Source organism: Anthonomus grandis, chromosome 4, assembly GCF_022605725.1.
Source record: "Anthonomus grandis grandis chromosome 4, icAntGran1.3, whole genome shotgun sequence".
Lineage (NCBI taxonomy): Eukaryota > Metazoa > Arthropoda > Insecta > Coleoptera > Curculionidae > Anthonomus > Anthonomus grandis.
Window position 1 is genome coordinate 41,804,937 of NC_065549.1, and position 23,186 is coordinate 41,828,122.

At 32.9% G+C, this 23,186-nt stretch overlaps 1 protein-coding gene across 2 annotated transcripts in view; it reads right to left on the bottom strand.

The window, feature by feature from the left end:
- Nucleotides 1-460: 460 nt before the first annotated feature.
- LOC126735418 (uncharacterized) overlaps nt 461-23,186 on the bottom strand; it is a 72,472-nt gene continuing 49,746 nt past the window's right edge. Inside the window, exons 1-3 of one of the 2 annotated variants that reach the window (XM_050439398.1) lie at nt 16,576-16,713; nt 7,658-7,973; nt 461-5,507 (exon numbers count right to left, since the gene is read on the bottom strand). In XM_050439398.1, the coding sequence (XP_050295355.1) occupies nt 5,188-5,507; nt 7,658-7,973 (636 nt within the window). In that variant the 5' untranslated portion in view covers nt 16,576-16,713 and the 3' untranslated portion in view covers nt 461-5,187. Of the gene's footprint in view, nt 5,508-7,657; nt 7,974-16,575; nt 16,714-23,186 lie in introns of those variants that run through there. The other variant, XM_050439397.1, reaches the window with a different exon arrangement.

The window sequence follows — 23,186 nt, forward strand, 5'->3', positions numbered from 1 at the left end:
AACGCTAGAACTATCGATCGGCTACGTATCAATGCATCGCATTATATAGAGCACAGATATGCGCGGTACTTAGCAAACGCGGTAACAGTAGTGGTGGTACGGACATGAACGGTACTGAGGTATTAACGCGGTGATAAATTAATAATTAACGCGGTCACGCGTTTATTAACAAAATAGAAACTTTCCTAACTTTACTGGGCAAATCTTAGTTGTCAATATGAATCTTGAAAATTATTAATTGAAGTTAGAAAAAGAACCGAGTAATTCTATAGATAAATAAGAGAATTACAGAAAATTTAGTAACTTCGTTACAATGCGACAATAAATACGACATAGGCGCACGGACTACTTAGTGCGGCATCTGCGACACATTAAAGATTCTAATAGATCTCTGAACTGGACTTTATCATTATATTTTCTTGCATTGGTCCCTTATTAAAAAAATAAAACACAGCAAACATTTATTTAAAAAATATAATTATATATTAAATAAACCTTAACTCAAAAAAAAAAATTTTACAATAAATAAACTAAATAATAAAAACATTTAAACTAAAAAATAAATATTATATAACACTCATACCCAGTAATTTATTTAAATGTTTATATCTTAAATTTAACATACCTAATTAAAATGCTACACACGTACATACATACCTACTCACATACAGCTTACATTCTCCAAACACGTACATACGTTTAAATTAACAATATATATATTATCTAAAAAGAAAACAGTAAGTTAAGAACCTAAAACCTAACAATTCTAAAACCAAAAATTTAACATGCACGTTTTTTAAATTATTGCACTTTTGTTAAGTCTTAATTAGAATCTTTATAAAAGATGTGTAGACGTTTTTTCATTATTTTTATCTACTTATAGTAATATTATTTTAAGATACCATTAAGGACATTCATTAAATAAATATGTTATTATAACACTATTTAATTCAAACTTATGATATGTCATAGTACCGGGTCAGCGAACTTAGGACTCGAAAATCAATGTATTAAGGTGCAATAATAAGTCACACGTTAGAAATAGAACGATAGTGCTCATTTCTGCTGCTGCCCCTTTACTATCTATAATCTACTGTTTGAAACTGCAAGTGGAGAGTGCGGAAATTAATGAACTATTGCTTTTCTCTCTTAAATTTAATGTTATGAATTTCTGTCGCCATTTAATATATGGATATTTTATCACCCAAGACGTATAAAGGGTCATGATTTCTGTTTGTGAGCATTATGTAGGGTAAGGTAAGGTATGTTGGTGGTATAGGTAAATTGGTGATAGTTTTCTAACAATTGTTCATTAACTTACCTATTCACGGGGAGGTCTCGAATCGTGTCGAATAGCTGTGTGAAACATCCCCTTCATACCGCACGGTCTGTACCGCGCTTCGTTTCATTTGTTTACGTCTAGCAAAACTTTCCGTTCTTGCCGGTAAATAAACTCGTTAAATTTGATAATTTTTGTAATATAAATTGATTTTTTTTGCGTTAGCTGTAATTTTAAAGAGTAAGTGTTAATTTAAGTATTATCCTATACTCTTTAATGTAGTGTAATCATATTGACTTAAAATATCATTTGCTCCTGTTACGGCTTAAGTAAGTTAGCCATTTTCTTAGACATTTTGCATGCAAAACTGTGAGGTTGCAATAGAGACGTTTAAATAAAATTATTTTTCGACTTCTTAGCGGACTTTTAAAGGATTTTAGGGTTTTATACGTTAGTAAATTTAGTGCATTTTTGCGAAATGTAATTAGTTGTTTGTTTCAGGGTATCACAAACATACCTACCTATCTATCATGATACGTATATCGTGATATCTATCACGATAAAATGCCCAAAGGAAAGTATAGAAATGATGAGAAGCAAGATATGTTTCGAGCAGCACAAATGGTCCGTGAAGAAGGTGTGTCCATATACAAAGCATCGAAAGACATGAAGATTGCTTGGACATATTTAACGAAAACTGAAAATGCAGAAGGTCAAAGTTGGGAAGGCCCTTTGCTCTACCGGCAGACTTAGAAGTCCGAATATTTAATTATATTATCGCCATGCAAGAGTTAGGATTTGGTCTGACTGTCCACAATATTAAAAAACTAGCGTTTTCAATTGCAAAATCGGTTGGTCGTGAAAATGTTTTAAATGCGGATAATGAATTAGCTAGCAAGTGGTGGTGGACAAACTTAAAAAAAAGATATGGGCTAACATTACGTGTGCCAGAAAACTTAGCTGCATATCGAGCTTCCATGGCAAATCCCACTATGCTTGCTGATTTCTATACAAAATTAGAAACTCTTATTACAAAATTGGACATTAAAAATACGCCAGGGAGAATTTGGAATTGTGACGAAACGGGGTTGTCGTTTGTAGTAAAACCCAACAAAGTTGTGACGGCTCTAGGCAAGCGTTATGTTTACAAAAGGAGTTACGCAGACAGGGGAGAAACAACTACAGTTCTCGGCTGCATTTGTGACAATGGCACCTTTATAATACCACCCCTAGTAATTTTCAAAGGTGTGTATTGGAACCCTGATTTAGCCCGTGGAGCCATACCTAACTTATTATTAAAACTGTGACCGAAAGGCTGGAGAAACTCTGATGTTTTTTTGGAATGGTTCCAGTTTTTTTTATTAATTCCATACCAAAAGAAAGAACTAATTTTTTTGATGGACTCTCATGCTTCACATTTGTCATTGGCTGTTTTAGAATTAGCAAAGCAAAATAATATTCAGCTCTTCACCTTTCCAACACACACAAGCCATCTGCTCCAGCCACTTGATGTGGGCGTTTATCATCCCTCAAAATCCGCTTGGACTAACTGCTTAAACGATTACACAAAAAAAAGAAAACGGTGAAAACCTTAGCCATTATAACTTCAACGAAATATTTTCTGTAGCAATGATTAAAAGTTTTACCCCCACTAATATTGAACACGCCTTTTGAAAAAGTGGAATTTGTCCTTTGAATAAAGATGCTATCTCTAGCCCCATCAAAACTAACTGAGACTCTTCGAGAAAATCAATCAGTCGCTAGACTTAATGATATACTTCCTTCTGATCCTCCTTTGGAAAAATCCAGCACTGACAATTTATTTTTACTACCTTCTGCAAGTGCAGCGAGCAAAGTAAAATCTGTTAACTGATCCGCACATACCAAAACAGCCACAATCAGGACCTTCAGGAGTACTAAGCTCCAGAGGTTCTAACACGAAAAAGCGTGCATCAAATGAAAACTCCAAACCAAAAAGCAAGAAAAAAGACGATGATGATGACTGGTATTGTGGTGTCTGTGGAATTAGCTATCGAGAGGATGAGAAAGCCAACAATGGTGCGTTATGGGTACAGTGTTCTTTTTGCTGCGTTCCATATCACACAAACTGTCAATCGAGATCTGACGATGAAGACATCTTTATGTGCGACGGTTGTGATGAGCATCGTTCAACTGACTCAGAATAATGTTTGTTATATATACTAATAACTCAATGTTTTCTTATGAATTATACTTACAAGATTTCAATAATTTTATTTTTTACTGGTCCTAATCCTATATCACCAAAATACCTCTCCACTATCACCAAATAAACTATGTTTTTCTGTCAAAATTGACATTATTTTAGCATTTTTTGTAAATGAACAATTGTGTAAAACATTGAACTTTTGGATAGAAAGGTCAAGCAAATTATATTATTTTTAGAAATACATATTGCTCACGTTTAAATAAAAATATCACCGACTTACCTTACCTTACCCTACTAAGACTGCTAAGGATTTGGATGTTCTCTTTTACAATAAACTGACTTTTGTCTGAAGGCAATGAGAATGAAACTGAATTTCTTTAATAAATACAGGCGTCTCTAAGGTGTTTTATTCGTCCATGGCTAGAATGATTTTTGCTTATGCATCAGTCATCTGGTAACTCTACCATTAGGTTTATAAAAAATATAAAGTTTAGGATATATTTTTGAGATTTGCTGTATTCCAACATTGCAACAATTAAGCCATATACTGAGTCTCAACACTTGAGAGCAACGAAGAGTAATGTCAGATCTATAATTTGTATTTGACGCAGTTAATATAATGCAATTGCCCTGACAACTTAAAGAAAATTCAAGTTGAATATTCCTACGAGGCGGTTAAGACATATAATACTTTTTTGTCCAGTTTCACCCAACTAATTATGGCTTGCACTTTCCCATTAACAGAACTTTGTGGGTTTGCACGATATTTTTGGATATAATTTGTATGACTTCAATTTTGATACTTTAAACACTAAAAATCAATCAATAAAATATTTTGATGTGTAATATTTAAGTTGCAGGTATCTTTTTATGAAATACTGACTTACTCTGAGTAAAGCGATGGAAAGGCTTGATTTTCATTTCTTGATCGAGTTCGTTGAAAATAAACTTTATTCTAAACAGTTTGGACTTGTAAAGAAAAGAAGTGCAAATAATATGATTTTCGAATTATAATTTTCACTTTATAATAGAATAGAAAACATCGATATCTCTGTAGTTATTTTTTGCGACTTCACTATAGCCTCTGATTGGGTAATTGTTAAACATTAACGCCCTTTAGCTTGTCTCTTGATAAATATATTTTTCAAGGCAGTCTTTCGAGTGGTTTGCTTCTTACTTCTCTAATCTTTAACCAAGGGTGTCTGTAGAACATAAACGTTCTAACAAATTTTGTGAGTTGTTAATGATGTAATTCTTTTACATATCTCTGGATTCTTTTAATTAATGTTTGTTTTTTGATGATTATTCCATTGGAGTCTCTACACTTTGAAATATAATACTGTTTGCAGATTTTACTGACTATTAGACTTCACTAACTGGTATCAAAGAATTTTAATGCCTATGATTTATCTAGCCACTTCTCGCGACCCTCAATGAATTGTTTTATTAGGAAATTAGCTGGTTATTTTAAACATAACTTGCAGACAATAAGTGGAAATAGCACAAAAATAGGCTTCCATGTAAAACAACTAAAAATGTTCTTTACAGTTAACAAGTGAAAACCTCGGCATAAGTGTAGATTTTTAGATAGTAAGCAGTAACAGACAATTAATGACCCTTCATATTTTAATCGCACCAACATTTTTAAAATATACTTAAAAAAAAACTATTTACACAAGCCTATAAACTGTAATCATCACATTATATCCGCACTTCCAGTTCATGGATACAAATTCTGCAACACGTCCCCGTAGAGCGAATTATACGAATCTCTTAAAATGAAAATGTCCTCAGGTCTGCCATTGAAATTAAATGTACCTGGCAACCTGTGAATGGTCGAATCGGGTTTCATTGGTTTCTTCACAGGTTTCGGTTTTGGTTTGGGCGTGGTTGGTGCTGGTGTAGGTGCCGCGGTGGGTATTTCGATGCCTCCTGACCATTGGTAGATGCCGTTTGGTTTGCCATTGGAGACGAAGTTTACAGGAACGTTCAGGAATTGAGACATCGGATTTGGTGGGGGTTGAGACATGTAGCCTAGACCTGAAAAAGAGGTTTCTATTGAGTAATTTAAAAGAATTTGTAGCGTTTTATTTTTTTAGACTAGTTTTTCTAAATTTACTTTCACTTTTAAATCCTTTACGGCCGTACTATTATGTCAATATGGAAACTCTCTAGCCTAACCCGTACTAGTAACGCAGTTTTGCGATTGTTCCGCTTGATGAAAATCGATACAAAGGTTCGACGTCATTTCAAGTTTTAGCGTTGTGATATACTTGTTACTGATTGTCGTCACGATCACTGACTGTAGCCACTATCCCTCATAGGCACAGATTGGCACGTCACAGTTGACAACATGTCTTGTCATTTGTCATTCGATTTAATGAAAGGCACACACGAACTTAATAGGTTTGTTCTAGCGTATATTTTTGGATGGTTTAACACCAGTTTATTGTACAGCTTTAGTGCACATGTTCAATCCGCAAACGATTTTTTGCTAGAACGCTTTTTCGTCGGGAAAATCAACGGCAAATTTCATGTTAATTATCAAATAAACTTTTCTGCCTTGTTTATTTTTATAATTTTGAGGTTAAAAAAATACTCTGTTAAAATGATTGAGCAATAACATGACTTTATTCTCGAGTAAGTCTAAAATACTTATTAAATTCTGTATGATTTTAAAGGGGGACATATATTTTGACACATCAACATAACCTTAATTTTTGGACCGCTTTGCATAATGGAAAAAACTCATAATCATCATCTACCAAGTCGGAATCAAAAAGAATGTTGTTCGTATCCGAATCAGAACTTGATGAGTTTCATATCATAGATTAGATATTAGATAACTAAAAAAACAGAAATTTGATTTTAAATTAAAGATTACTCTAATAATCATTAATGATAAAAACTTCTCTATTCAACCTTTTATTAACTGCATTTGAACGAACATAACGTACCTATATTATATATTTACTGATTTTCTAGCCTTTTTTAAGCTTTTTCCTTTTATAGTAAACTCACAGCCCAAATTTATATAACCTCAAACAAGAAAAAAAACATAAACAAATCTACTGCACAAGTCACAAACTGAAAATTCTAGCAAAATCCGCAAACTCTTTTGACAATTTCCAGCCAGTTTCCAAATCAAAATTTACATTCGATAGAACGCCCGACTAGTAGTTTCAAACGAGCGATTTATGTGCTTAAACGCCATCAGCAAAATGCGCATGCTTCTGATAGTTTCCAACCGTTTGAAATTGATACTAGAACAAACCTAATAAATATACCTGGACTGCTAATGCATATGACCACGATACCCAAAAATGACCACTGCCTGGTGGCCGCCATTTTTATAGTGGTTGTGTCCTTTTGATGTTGGTCACTTTGAAAATTTTTAGTGTTCGTTTTATCTACGTACGTGATCGGTACGGACTACAGACGGATGTGTATGAGTTGTTACCACTGAGCCGCACGGATAGCACTTATGCTGAACTGATACGGAACTGATGTATGTAAATAGTCCTAAATTGTTAAAAATTTTGTTACACCTTCAAACTTGGTGTATTAGTAAAAGATAATAAAATACACCATATATCTCAGAGACACACGTTTAAAATACCTTTTTTTACGGGATAAAGGGGTGTAAGCCACCCCCAAATAACTTAAAACCTTACACCCCTTCATCCCCTGAATATATGGTGTATTTTATTATAATTCATTTATATTCCAAGTTTGAAGGTGTAACAAAATTTTTAACAATTACTGTGATTTTTTTAAAGTTATTTATTATTCTATAAACATTTATCTTTTATGCCAAAAAATAATCAAATCTACACCCTTTTTGTCTATATGTAATTATAGTTTTTCTCTTAACTTTATTTTAGATGTTTAAAATCAGATTTAGTCCTTAAATATGCAAAAAAATAGATTGCGTGCAGAACTTATCTGGGCGACTGTAAAAATTTGATTTTCGTTTCTGATACTGTTGCTAACTTCCATGATGTTTCAAGTGTCAGTCAACTTGTTATTATTATTATTATTATTACTATTATAGATTTCATGCCAAACCGCAAGTGCACTCCTTTTTGAGAAAGGGAGGATCATTCACTTATCCCAGATATCAGAAGGATGAAGCTTTAAGTCCCTTCCATGTTATTATTATTATTATTAATTTTATTATTATATATTACCTGGTACAAACATATAAGGCTGTGGCGGCAGTCTGATGTAATAAATGGGCGAATTAGCAAACTGAGGCCTCAACCTTTTTCTGCCTGGTAAAGTCCTACTTAAGTCGTTCTCCTCTATCCCCAAAGAATCGTAATCATCATTGGCAGGTCCGAACTGATCGAAATCTAGTTCCGGCTGCAGATAGTCGAAGAAGCCTAAGTCCTTTTCTTGTCTGGAGGTGATCTTAGACGATAAGCCAGACGAATGAAATACGGGAGCGCAAAGCGTAGATGTGATGAATAGCATTGACGCGAAAAATCTTGAAGTTGATTGCATCTATAGAAAAAATAAAACTATATGTAATTATTGCTAATAAAGTTACATTAAAATTAAAACTAAATCATAATAAGGCAAGGCAGTACTACTTTTAATTCCATTTTTCATTTTCAAAGCATATTGTTTTATAATAACAATAATTTTCACAGAAATACCAACGGATTCATTGTTGTATAAATGGAAATATCTAATAACAAACAGTTGCACTTAAAATATTGTTTGTGTCTGCAACTGTTTTATGGGAATTTACTTCATTATTATTGTTTAATGGAATACGGAAACCGCTTCTGTATTTAATGAGGGAGACCATTTTTATTAAATGTCATATGTTTCAATAAAGTAAAATGTGAACTTTTATATAAGCGGTCTTGACTGAAGATGCAATAATCAAAAGCAAAGCACTCAAAAATTGTAGAGTGATTTCTTTTTCTCATTGCATATTGTCCTTCTTCATACTATACAACAATCATGTGTAGGTGTTAGCTTAAGTTTACGGTGGTGGAAGATTGATTACAGGACTTTGATTACAGGATTAATTATAGCAATGTTCATTAAAGTAAACTTCATTTTGCGAACTCTGTACCCTCAGTACAGAGTTCGCAAAATAAACTTATGAAAACCCTTTCACAGGGCTAGGAGCATATTCTGATTCACTATAGTGCTGCTTCTATTTCAGTCAAAACATAAGTGAAGTTGATATAACATGCAAAACAGTTGCACAGAATGTGCTATCCATGTTCTCCTTTCTGTGATGCTAAGCTCGACATAATAAGTTGCCGTTAAATTTTAATATAAATTAATTTATATGTTTAACTGATCTTTCTGATCAGTAATATTTCATCGCTTACTGTCATTTTTCCAGGAATCTTATGAACACCTTGAACTACAACCACTGATGTTTCCTCTCTTTTGTATTACAAATAGCATTTAAATAAGATAATACTCGTAACACCTTTTAGTGCCAAATAAATTAGAGTTAGGACTCTAACTTGGACTCTACTTGGAAATTGATTAATAAGAGATTTGCATTGAACCATTTCTTTGAAGTCCTCTTGATAGGGTTATGGAGAGAGCCTGATTGTCTAGAAAATATCGAAGAATCATCGAATTTCCTGCAAATCTCAAAATAACTAAGCAAAGTCATTAACACTTTAGAAATTAATTGAGGGGTAACGTAACCCCATGAAACTATTTCGTACTTAAAACAGGTAGATCCAGCACAATTCGCAAGCGTCTTTCCAGATCAGCGAAAAACTCAGCACAAGGATAAACTCACTTTGTATATGATCGAACATGAATACAAAAAATGGAGTAGTTAAATGACTGCGTTATAAGATATAAAGGTAAGCACTAGTGTTCATTCTTCTCCAAACCATAATACCTGCTATAACTAAAGCATGTACGTATCTGAATGTAATGATGTTCTCTGAATTTGTTTGTAATCTGTATTTACTAACTACTCTCGAAGTTGAAAACATTCAATTAATAACAGAATTTTGTTGGCTAACGATTTGTGCTATCCACGTCTCAACATATTGAAACATCCTTTTGGCCCTGATGGTATCCCATCTGTTTTTCTTAAAAGCTGTGTGTGTGCGCACTCTGAGTAAGGCTCTGCATCTTTCTAACACCAATTCATAAAAATGGCGATAGAACTGATATTTGTAACTATAAAGGTGTATATATTCAGTCTGTAGTTCCTAAGCTGTTTGACAGGTTGTTTTCTGTGTGATTTTCATGGCACTGTAGGCGATTGCTTACTGATCATCAGCATGGTCTTTCTCAGGGTACGAGGTCTGGCTATTAAATAACGAGACTGGTTACGAAAAAAGGGTTTTATTATAAAAATTATTATACATTCGAATGCTCCCCTTCAATATACTCCCCTCCCCTCGCCACAAATCTTTCCATACGTTTTTTCCATTGATCGAAGCAGTGCTGGAGGTCTTCTTTGGTGAGGGCCTTTGGGAGCTTTGCCGTTTTTTGCTTTACCGCTTCCATCGACTCAAATCGGGTCCCTTTCAAAGCAGATTTTATCTTCGGAAACAAAAAATAGTCGCACGGGGCCAATAAAATCCACGAGTTGTTTTTCCACAACTCGGGCCGTTTCTTACGAACTCGTTCTCACAGTGTTGCTACAACTGACAAATAGTAAGTCTGGTTGACAGTCTGACCCTCTGGAACCCATTCAGTCATCACGACACTGTTAATGTAAAAAAAAACAATCAACATTGCCTTAAATTTTGATTTGGACATCATTGCTTTTTTTATTCTGGGCGATTCAGGCGTCTTCCAATGCATCGATTGCCGCTTGGTTTTAACATCGTATTGAAAAATCCACGTTTCGCCGCAAGTAATAATGTTTTTCATCTGTCCGGGATCTTTTTCTAAGCTTTCAAGGAAATCTGAAGCAGACCTGTTGACGCAAGAGCTTTTGGTCAGGAGTCAGGTTTTTTGGCACCAACTTCGCACAGACTTTTGTCATGTGTACTTGCCCGTGTAAAATTTTTCTAACCGTTTCTTTATCGGCGTTTACAGCCTCGGCAATCATCCGGGTGCTCACTCAACGATTTGCACGCACAATTTGGTTGATTTTGGTCACTGTTTCCGGAGTTAAAACAGTGACAGGGCGACTTGAGCGCTGGTCATCTTCAGTGCTCTCTCGGCCTTCACTAAAGCGCTTACACCACTCAAAAACACGCGCACGAGAGAGAGAATTTTCCCCATAGGCCTCTTGCAACAATTTATAGCACTCAGTCGGAGTTTTTTTCAATTTAAATTTAAGATTGATGCGTTGCTCTTGTTTTTCGTCACACATGGTTTTCGGCACGAGAAAAAACACGTTCGTTTCAAACCGCTACTGCACGAATACTATAATAGTGACAAAAACGTCTTTTGGTATGTGCATAGACAAGATATCTAGATACTCAACGCACTACTCGTTTTTTTTCCCAACCAGTCTAGGGCGCCCTCTCGGCACGCAGTCTCGTTATTTAATAGTTAGATCTACGGTGACTAACCTATTGACTTACTAATATGATTTCATTGATGCTTTTGAGAGGTCTGTACAGGTAGATAGTGTGTATAGACTTCTCGAAGGCCTTTGATAGGGTCGATAGGGTCGTTCGTAGACTTTGGTCGAATTTTGTCAGTTTTTTGACTGGTTGCACACAGTTGGTCAGGATAAATAATTATATTTCTAATGGCATTGAAGTATCTTCAGGCGTGCCTCAAGGTTCGCATATTGGACCGTTTTTTTTTAACTTGTTTATAAATATTATTTGAGTGATGTAATTGTTCATTCAAAGAATGTTGTTTTTACCAATGAACTGTATAAAGCCATTCAGTCATATCTTGATGGATGGATTATAGAACTCTTTAAAAAACCCTTACATTTGAGATGCTTTATTTATAATGAGGTATAAATGTTACAAGTTTTTAATCAAAGAAAACTCCTCCTAAAAGTCAGTAACCTCATATCCAAATTCATATCTTAGTTTATCTAATATTATTCCAGAAGACACTCCTTTTCAAAGTCGGTGTATATAAAATCTATTTTTTGTCGAAGATTCAAAGCCTCAGAGATCACTTGAGTAGCATTCGTTAAATTAGTTAAAGTGGATTTAGATTTCAGAAAGCCATGCTGCAAAAAGGAAATGCTTATTTTCACTTAATATATTATATTTGATAAAATTAGCTGAAACACTTCAATTGGATTTAAATAGTGTTGCTGAGTGATGTAATAGCAATAGTAATAATTTATTATTAGTATTTATTTTTAGTATATATTTCGTTTTGTCGTTCTTTTTAACACCTGTCAAAGAAGGATCAACTCTCGTATGTATCGTTTATCCTTTCATTCGGCTAACTATGGGTTTTTTTCTCCACTGACTAGGACTTTGCTTATTTTTGATGAAAATAGTTTGGATCCATTTTCCAGCGGCTTACGGCCATTCAAATAAAAAATAAATAATCTTAGACTTTAACCTACGTTCCTTTGATAGTGTTAAGTTTTTAGTGTTGTTGATGATTGTTTTTTCAGAGGTTTTATCTTGGTATATTTTTTTTTGTAATCCTTTATATTTATATTTGTATTGCTATATTATCTAGTATTTTGTATTTTCTATTATTGTGTTTGTAAACTGGCTCTGACGTATATTGAAATAAAATAAATAAATAAATAAATAAAAAATGTTCACCGATTCGTTAATTTATTTACACACACTACTGAACACGATTACTTACTACTACTCGAAATATTTAATTTTTACTGTATTTATTTACCACTGTTTATGTCTGATTTAAGTCTTGCGTCAATATTGCGAAATTTACTGCACTAAATTAAAATCAAACTCCTAGTGGCGACGCAGCTCCTTATATACTTAGCTGACCATTCCATAAGATTCGCTGACCTTCAAGAGGTCGTGCGTTATGCCCTTTATGTCATTCCGGAATGACAGAGAATCAGCTGATTTTTCGGTGTTTAAGTAAAGATTAGTATTAGACCAGAATTCCCGGGTATTTTGATACAATGCTGACTGAGTGTCTCTAATATAGTCCTCATAAAAAATCCTAGTTGAAGTTTCACTATATGTGTGTAAATGGAAAAAAATGTGGTACTCATAGGGTAGTCTAATTTTTTTATATTTATTGTAAGTGGCCTTTTTATAAATAATTTGTGATTTATGATCCCCATCTGGGGAACTTCCTCCTAGCAATCTTTTTAAATGGTACAAACATATCCAAAATATTATAGAGAACGCCATACAAAAGATTTAACATTTCCTCAATGGTTTTGTTGGGTAAAAGGTTGTACCATAGTACAGATCCAAGACATTTATTTATGATGATGAATTCTGCTGCTTTAAAATCATAATAGTAGCCAGTTCTTTGTGGAATATTGTTGTTGCGCAATGAAATTTCAGAAGGTAGTACAGGATAGTTATTATCTATGGGAACCACGTACTCGTCTACATCTGGTTTAAAGGCATGACTTTTCGATTGATGAAGGACAAGGTCAATGATAATATTATTTATATTTGGAATAATATTGAGCTGAAACCAGTTGTACAACGAACAAATTTCAGACATGGGCATGATCTTATTAATTTCAGCAAGTGGTACATAGTTGTTGACTGTTTTATAAGTAGTAAGCCAAAGATCATCAATGGTCCATGTGCGTTTAGATGGGTAAGCACTAGTATTCATTCTTTCCCAAATCATAATACCTGCTATAACAAAAGCATGTAACTGACTAATGTTTGCATAGTTGATAATTTTTTCTAGGGTTCTGCTCTTTTTGATCTTAAATGATGTTCTTTGATTTTATTTCTGATCTGATAACTACTCTCAAGGTTAAAAAAATTAAACCAGTGATAGAATTGTGTTGCTTAACGATCTGTGCTATCTAGGTCTCAATATATTGAAGCGTTTTTTACCCGTTCGTTAGACGTGAATTAAATCAATCGAAAATAGTCAACTGACTTACTTACACACAGTTACTACTACTCAAAAATTAAATATTACTACTCGTAGTATTGAATTTTCACCGTATTTATTTAGAACTATTTATGTCTGATTTAAATCTTGCGCCAATATTTGGAACTTTACTGTACTGAATTGACAACGGACTCCCAGCGGCGACGCAGCTCCTTATATATTCGGCTGACCATTCCGGAAGATTCGCTGACCTTCAAGACGTCGTGCGCTGTGCCCTTTGTGTCATTCCGGAATGACGGAGAATCAGCTGATTTCTCGGTGTTTACAACATTGTCTCTCTAGTGACTCAATCAATATATTACCTCTTTAGATCGTATACTTTGAGTAAGCCATCACACTTTAAAAATTTGTTTGACATGAGGCAAACTTTTTCATTGACGAAAACAAAGAAAAATACAAAGTCACGGTCTCACAACATGTAATAAACGGGTTACATGTGTTTCGCTCTAGTTAGAGCATCATCAGGCCTAAAATAAAAATATGACTTAAACAAAACTAAAAACTTACATAAAACAATAAAAAACCTTTAGAAGCCGTCCACACACTTCACAGTACATAAATAAACAATAATTTAAGGGTTATAATTGTAAAAAGCAAAAAATAAAAAATAAAAAAGTGGAACGCAATCGAACCCGGTACCACAAGGTTAGAAGTATAAGTGTAAAACCTATCGGCTATACGGACCTAATGCTAAAACAACTTAACACGTTAGCCAATGTAAAATAAAGAAAGTGACTACAAGGAAAATGTTAAACGATACTTAGCTAAATTAAATTGTTAAAAATTAAATTAGGTTCAAAAGTAAACACGTCATTCATACACACGAGAACGGGACTCTTTTTAGCTTTTGTAATTTCCATTTGAGGCCAGAGTTGAGGCCAGCAAATGGTTAGCAAACGCTGATTTAGTATCACTGACATTGGTATTTTTTAATTTTTCAAAAAGCGCTACTTGTTCTTTAATGCGTGTAGAGATTTTCCTTCCAGATTGGCCAATATATACCGCGTTGCAATCGTCACATTTTAAAGAGTAAACTCCCGATTTAGAAAGGATGTCCACTGTACTGACCAATTGGTTCTTTAAATTATTGACTGTTTCAAACGCGATTTTTACATTTAGAGATTTAAAGAATCTTGCTAAATTTACGGAGATTGAACCAAAAAAAGACAAGGATCTAAAAGAACTTTTTGAGTCGTTGGATTGAAAATGGATAGAACTGATATGTGTAACTCAATATAATCAAGGTGCGTGTATTCAGTCTATAATTTCTAAGTTGTTTGACAGGTTGTTGTCTGTACAAATTTCACTAGAAGCGATTGTTTAGTGACCATCATGGTTTTTCTCAGGGCAGATCTACGGTTACTAACTTGTTGACTTACCAATATGATTTGATCGATGCTTTTTAGAGGTCTGTACAGATTGATGGTGTGTATACAGACTTCTCAAAGTCCTTTGATAGTGTTAGTTATCATCATCTGATTATGAAGTTTGGGGCTATGGACCTTGATGAGTCTGGTTGCACACAGTTAGTTAGCATAAATAATTATCTTTTTAATGGTATTAAAGTGTCTTTAGGTGTGCCTCAGGGTTAGCATAATGGCCCTGTCTTTTTTAACTTGTTCATAAGAGATTTGAGTGCTGTAGTTGTTCATTTAAAGCATCTTGCTTTTGCTGATGATTTCAAATTGTATAATATAAACCCATTGAGTCATAACTTGATGCTGAGCTACTTGCAATTGAAGTAAATATAAAAAAATGTGTACATATTTGGTTTCGTTATAGTAATAAGATTATTAATGCACAATCAAACAATGAAGGATTTAATTAATTTTTAAGCACATTTTTTATATTATTATGAAAAGGAGTATGCGTAGTGTTGGATTATCAGTAGTAATAATAATGGTGTAGATCTTCACCTTACTGTTTCAAATTATTGTATTTCTCTCTCTTTCTCTTTGGTTCGTTCCTACTTGAGTGTCTCTAATTTGGTTCACTTATTATGATTGTCATACTGGATGCATTGAGGTTGTACAGCGAAAATTCTTAAGAGCCCTTACTTATAGAGCTTAAGGTAATATACTTCGTAATTATTACACCGTCTATAAAGCTATCTAAGAAGCAAAGTAAGCAACTACATTTGAATAGATTTAAGCAAGTAACGAAAAACCTGATTTTGGAGATCTGTCGATACTCATTGGACGAATTCCACAATAGTCTTTAACCTAGTCTATCAAAATTTATCGAATATTATACTTTCATACCTTTATAACAAATGTTTCATATATACTTAGTGAGCATTTCTGATGCGAACCAAAATTGTATTTTGTTTTATGTTTTTTTTTTCTCTTTCTGTCTAAAATTTTAGATGCCTTTTGACTGTGAACAAAATGTAAGTTTTTCGTTTGCTATGTTATCTGATATATTAATGTCTCCCTTTATGCACTGTATTATTGGCGTTTGACAGTTACTTTTTGACGATGCTATGCTGTTGGATGTATATAAGCAAATAAAGAAGTATTATTATCAGAATCTTGAAATCATGATCAATTATGAATGGTTTATATCATGTCCTACTATCTTGGAAGCAATTCCTTTAACAACTGTCAAAAAAGAGTTAGCTCTCCTATGTTTGATTTACCTTTAAATTCAACCAACTATGGTTTTTTTTCCCACTCACTAGGGCTTTCCGTTTCTTTATCGGTCAATCTTAGACTTTAACCTACGTTCCTTGTGTAGTGTTATTTTTATGTGAAGTTTAAAGCTTTGTTAATGATTATCTGTTCTGATTAAGGCTTCTCAGGTTTTATCTTAATATTTTTTTTTCGTAATTTTAGCAATATTTTTTATGAATTGGCTCTGCCGTACATTGAAATAAGACAAAAATAAATAGATCAGATTAAAATTATCTCTTAGTCCAATGAATTTAACAACAAGGGTTTACTTCGAGTACCATTTATTCAAAACCTAAAAAAAAAGAAATGAAAATCATTATTTAATCATGAAACTATTAAGCCCTAATAACATTTTAATGTTGCAAATATAATTAAAAGTGAAAACAATGTAGTTGTTATTTTCGCCAAAAAAACACAAGCATATGTAATACCTGGTATCCGGTAATTGGTAATTTGAACCAAACCTCATATACATAAAGTCGCACTAAATGTCACGTTATTAAATTAAATTAGCTGTAACCAGAATATGGTTGATATCATAACATAAGTCGTTATAGCTTTTAACAGTAAAAAAAGACCGTTTTAGACATTTATACATGAGTAGTTGGGATAATTTGTATTTAATGGTAACACGCGGCTTATGAATCTTATTAATTTTCTAGCGGAACCGCATCACCGCTCGCTTTTTTCTAACTCAATAATAATTGTATATAATGAGGCAACTGTGGGAGAAAGATCTGCAAATACATTTTGTATTATGAAATCTTTTAACACTTACTGTTTTTTTGTTTAATATGAAACGGTATTGACCATCATCTAAATTAATCATTACATTATCTTTGCTTGGGTGGCTTAGTATTATCCAAAGTAGTCATCCATTTTTTCTTAAAGAGACTTACATATTACATGAAGATTAGGATTAAGAGCACAAATTATAATGTTTTTGAACAATTGAATTTCATTCGAGAAATAAAAAGTCTAATTACAATCCAATCGATCTAAAATATTTATTTATTACTAAAATAAGCTCAAGTAATAAAAGTAAAAATTAAACAATAAAAAAAGGATACAAAGATTCATTGACAATCAACTTAGTTTATAAATGAAGGTTAAAAAACTCAAGCCTATGTAGCTCATTGCTTAGTTTTAATGTTCGAGGTATGAATTAATTTTTGGCATAGTTTCTCCTGTGAAAACGTACATGGAAAATTTGAATGGAACGTGTATTGTCAAATGATACATGTAAAGTGATTTGTGAAGTGACATATGTACAATCTATGGTTGAATGGACTAGCCTATAGAAAATTTTTAGGTCTTTCTGCTTTCGTCTAGCTGATAAGTCTTCAAGATCAAGTATTGGACAGAAAGTCTTGTAATGAAATTCCTGATCATTGTAAAACTTGTAGTGAATTTAGTTGCTAAATTTACGCTGGACTTTTTCCACTTTTTGCTTCAGAGAGAGGAGACAGACTCTCAGTGCGTTCTGACAAAGTCAAAGCACGGTGTATTAGAGGTACTCTGATCAAAATGTCTGGTACTACCTACGTTTAATATTTCATGAAATATAATATACGTTACATAATATATCATCAGCTTTCTGATGTTTTTCACGAGGCTTCTTGGTGTAATTCCTTGTGTTGAAACGATTATAGAGTCTTGACGCTTCTCAATCTCCACTGCCTCTTAATTTTCACTTCAAGGTCTCTACTTGATGATTTTCTTTTGGTATTTTGCTTGGATGTTATTGTTGTGACATCAATCAATATGGTTTTGAATCTACTTTGGTCTACAACGATGACATTTGGTCTATAAATTAATACCAAGTCAGGAACCCATGGAAGACGATTTTGATAGGAGAACGGATTTTTGTGAAGAAATGATGGCAAAGTTAGATAATAATGAGATGCAATCAAAGCATGTCTTGTTTTCTGATGAGTGCACTTTTACACTTTTCGCTATTGGTCTACCAAAACATGTTACCTGATTAATTAAAAAGATATTTTGAGACTGAGACTTAGAGTTTTCATTTTTTCTCTAGTTACGTAGGTCTCTTTAAGATAATGGACGAGTTCTTTCAATTTGAAAATGCTAGTCAAGCCAAACTTGTCCGACTGTACAGATCCCACCTAATTGCAAGAAAGAACCTTTTACTGAAAATTTGGTTCCTACAAAGTTGCCTAAAATCAGGTTTAACGCCGAAGTTCGTTAACATCAGATGCAGCTCACACACTCCATCTTCACAGAGAGCTTTAAACATGGGAAGACGGATATGGATTAAGGAGGAAATAAAACAACATTACAAAACACTTAACAGAGTCAACTCTAAACTCAAGTACTTATATTTTACATTAACGTTAACGTTGTCCTTTGCGGAGTTTCTATCCTTGGATTCTAAATTGAGAGAAGATGTAGAAGATTTTGGTACCAATACATACCGTAGGCTTAGTAAGAAATTGTACAACTTAAGAATTTCACAAAGACCAAAGAGTCCTGACCATATAGAGCAGAAGCGGGAGCTGGGTAAGAGCAATAGTAACTTGTTTCATAAACGTTTTCTTAATTTATCTAAGGTTTCTTTTACCCCCGAGGAGGAAAATATCTTAAATTTAAATTTAAAATTTAATTTTTCGCAACAAATAAATCGAAACACTGGAGAGGTCCTGGCAGTGGAGGCTGAGAACATCATTCAGTCTGTTAATATTCCTAACAAAAACATTTTACGATCGAAAATAATTAATTTTCTTAACTCTGAGAGACATAACTCTGTTCCTAATAATTACAACAAACAACACCTTAATTCTGTTAAAAACAAAATTGAAACGCATGATCTTCTAATTTCCAGAGCAGACAAAGGCTCTTGTTTGGTAGTGATGAATAGACTCGACTATGTGGCTAAAGTGACGAAATTTCTATCGACTGACGACTTCGTGGCTATTACTAGGGATCCAACGATTAGTTTTTTCTCAAAACTTAAGAATTCTCTAGGTCGATGTCTTATAACTCTGGAATACTTTAACACCACTAAATCTAACCTATACCCTATGAACCCACGTACTCCTGTGGTCTATGGCTTACCTAAGATTCATAAGGAGGGAAACCCGATAAGACCAGTAGTTTCCTTCGTAAACTCTCCTTGCTACAAATTATCCTCTTGGCTTAACAATACTTTAAGAGAAGTAACTGGTTTTCGGAACGAATTCTCCATTAAAAACTCAATTTAATTTGCCAATTATCTAAAGCAAATAGATGTTCCAAACAATGCCATTTTGCTTTCCTTAGATGTAAAGAACTTGTTCCCTAGCATACCCTCGTCAGATTGTTTAACATTGGTTGAGATCCTGCTAAACAATAATAGCTTTGCCAAAACTGGTGGTAGATAATCTTATCCACCTTTTATCAGTAGTTTTGGAACAGAATTTCTTCAAATTTAATGATCAATTCTTTAGGCAAAAATCTGGTCTTGCCGGTCTTCATGAGTCACTTGAAGGAGAAAATCATAAAAAGTCGTTTTGCGGGCTTTTTGAGAGCTTATAAAAGGTGCGTGGACGATGTGTGCACGTTGTGGGTTGGTAACGAGAATGATTTATTGGATTTCTTGTCATTCATTAACTCCCTTCATAATCAGATCTCTTTTACGCTGGAAAGAGAGACAAACGGAAAATTACCCTTTTTAGATATTCTTTTATACCGAAATAATAACAGTATTTGTTTTGAAGTATATCGCAAATCTTCTGCAACAGATAATATAATCAATTTAACTCCAATTCCTCTTATCAACACAAATATGCAGCCTTTAATTCAATGTTCTACCGTTTATTTAAATTACCTCTGTTCAAAGACGCTTTTCATAAAGAACATAATATTATAAAAATAATTGCTGTAAACAATAATTTCTCACTTACAGCTTGAACAAATTATATTACAAATTTTATAATAAATATAAACTGTCCTATCACATCGTCCGCCCACCGAACAACATCACCAACAATAATAATTTTAGATGCCTTAGTTATTTCGGCGGCATTTCTCAACAACTTGCAAAATTTTTTAAGCCTTTCAGCCTTTCCATAGCTTTCAAAACGACTAACTCGCTAAGAAAGAACCTAGTAAAGACGTTGGATAAAAGTGATCCTCTATCTAAATCGGGTGTATATTGTCTTAATTGTAAGGATTGCTCTGCTGTTTAAGTGGGACAATTAGGAAGGAGAGTATCCACAAGGGTACAGGAACACCTAAGCCTCGTTAATAAGTTTAGGGACACCAACACCACAGAAACTAAGTCAGCATTTGCTAACCATTTATTATCAACGGGTCATAGTTTTTCCGCACACAAAAAAATCTGTCGTTTTGTCAAAGACTTGTGCTTTGATTGAATGACTTCTTACATTCAGTATTCCTCAATTACAGTAGAGTTTTATCCAACTACAAGTCTAAATTTGGTAACTAATTATATCATATCTGGGATTCAATAACAAGATGTTATCGGATTTTAATGAAAGATTTAATTACAAGGTTTTGTTGAATTAAACGGAGACTTTATTATTGATTTGAAAATACTTTTTTTTGCCTTAACTTTATGGTTCTTTTGTTAGGATCGCATGTTGAATTGTTTTGATGCCTCATGTTGTTTCATAGACTACCAGTGTAGTGCATTATAAAATAATGAATATTAGTATGTATTTGAATTTTGTCAGATTCGTAATTGCCCCAATCTTAACTACAATTGGAAGAATTTAATACATTAATTGTCAGAATAATTAGTAATTTTGCAAAAATTGCTCATTAAAATTGAGGATATTAAAACTTATAATTGACATTATAGGTATCTGGATTCAAATCAATTACAATTGAGTTTTTATCCGAAATATTTTATTAATTGGTGTGATCCTATACTAAATACAGGGTGATTTTTAATTTATACGCATAAACTTGGGAAATTATTGCTGATGACAAATAACTAAAAATTAAAAAATATGTTAGTTAAATATTTTTAGATTTTGAAATAATTTGTTTTTTGTTCACAAAAAATTATCAACTTTATCAGGTGGAATTTTGTTTATAAAGGGCGATTTTTTATTCAGTGATGGATTTATCGATGGAAACCGTTAACATTTAAACCAATTTGATTATGTCAAAGTTGTAATCAATTGATTCCATCGCTGAAAAAAAAATATCCTTTATAAATAAAATTCCGCCTCATAAAGTTCATACAAATTTTCGTAAAAACACAAATTATTTTAGAATCTAAAAATATTTTACCGTCATTTTTTCTTCATTATTAGTCATTATTTTTGTTATCAGCAATAACTTTTCAAGTTTATACATATAGGTCTAATAATCACTCTGTAGGTATTTGAGTTAGTAAGAAAGAAATAAGTTCCAGAAAGTTTCCGCGTCCCTGAAAATGTTTCCATTGTTCACGAGTGCCCTAAGAGTAGAAAGTTGGATCTGCTGGAGAAAATGGAAATCACCAAAGCCAAAAAGAGTCCAATTTTGACATGCGTTAATGATGTTTTCACCTTTGAGCCAGGACTTATCTTTAATAATCTTATCTAACCTCTTGTTTCTGCTTACGATACGCATATATGCCTTTGACTCTAATATTCATAAGCAGGGCTGGCCGAGTGGTTAACCGTCTAGTGTTTCATCGAGATGCTTATAGCGTGGTTCAAATACTACACCTGTCACGTTTTTTTCCCTTTTTATATTTTTTGTTGAATTTTTGTGCTGTGTTATTGTTTTTATTACAAAATATTTGGGTATTTTCAGATTTAAATTTTACTTGTCAGTACTTAGCACTAATTTTTAATATTTGATTTTGTTTTAGTGTAAGGTTTTATTGTAGTTACGTGTGTTTTTCTGTTTATTGTAGGTCTGATGATGCTTTATTAGCGAAATATGTTACCTGATTAATTAAAAAGATATTTTCAGACTGAGACTTAGAGTTTTCATTTTTTTCTCTACCAAATACATGCCAAACATCCTAAAAAAGTCAATGTTTGGGCAGGAATTATTGAAGATCATAGGTCTCTTGTTTATCGATGGCAATTTGAATGGTGATAAGTATTTAACACTGTTCCAGCTAATGTCAGATGATTTCAGCAAGATGGGGACCACCTCATTGCCAAATCAATGTTCGGCAGTACGGCAACAAAATATTTCCAAAATGGTGGATAGACAGAAGAGGACCGATGAAATGGCCAGCACGGTCCCTTGATCTGACATCACTAGATTTTTTTTATGGGAATACGTCAAAAATATTTTCTACAAAACTAAACGTTTGTGGATCTCCTACATTGACATGAATATTTTTTTGTTGTTTAATTAATTAAAAGATAAACAGTAATACTTATTAGTTTTTGAGTGTGTTGCAACAAATGTATGTAACCCAATAATAATAATTTTCTTTGTTTTTAATATTAATTTTTACAGTAAATCAGAAAACACTTAATATTTCCGAAACAGTTGAAAATTGTTATAGCATGAAATATGTCGAAAATAATCTGAATATTCCAAAAATCGAGTAATATACGGGGTGTGATATTTAAAATAAGAAAGTTGATATTGAACATTGTTACATAATATATTTATTAAAAAAAAAAGAAGTAAAAACACCAAATGACGTGCCTGAGCATTTTATGAAAATGTCCCTATGTATTTATTATGGAATTTATCCCATTTGGATGATGCACACTCACATTATTTAAATAATATGAAATAAATTAAAATACAAAATGTTACAGTTGCAGGGAGAAGCTTAAATGAGTCAGTTTAGTATACAGGGTGGTCCAGTTTAAACGTTATTAATTTTAATAGGTGATAGAGAATTTAAAAAGAAATAGACTTTCATTGTAAAATTTGTCTTAAAGTAAAAAAAATGTTTAATAACAAAGATACAGAGTGTTAAAGTTAAGAATAATTATTTATTTATTTATCATAACTTTTAAACTACCAGCTCAATTTTAATTAAATTTCGTATGCAGGTTATTGTAGTAAATTGTCAACTACTGATGAAGCCAATTTTTAAAAAAATTGCCAGTGG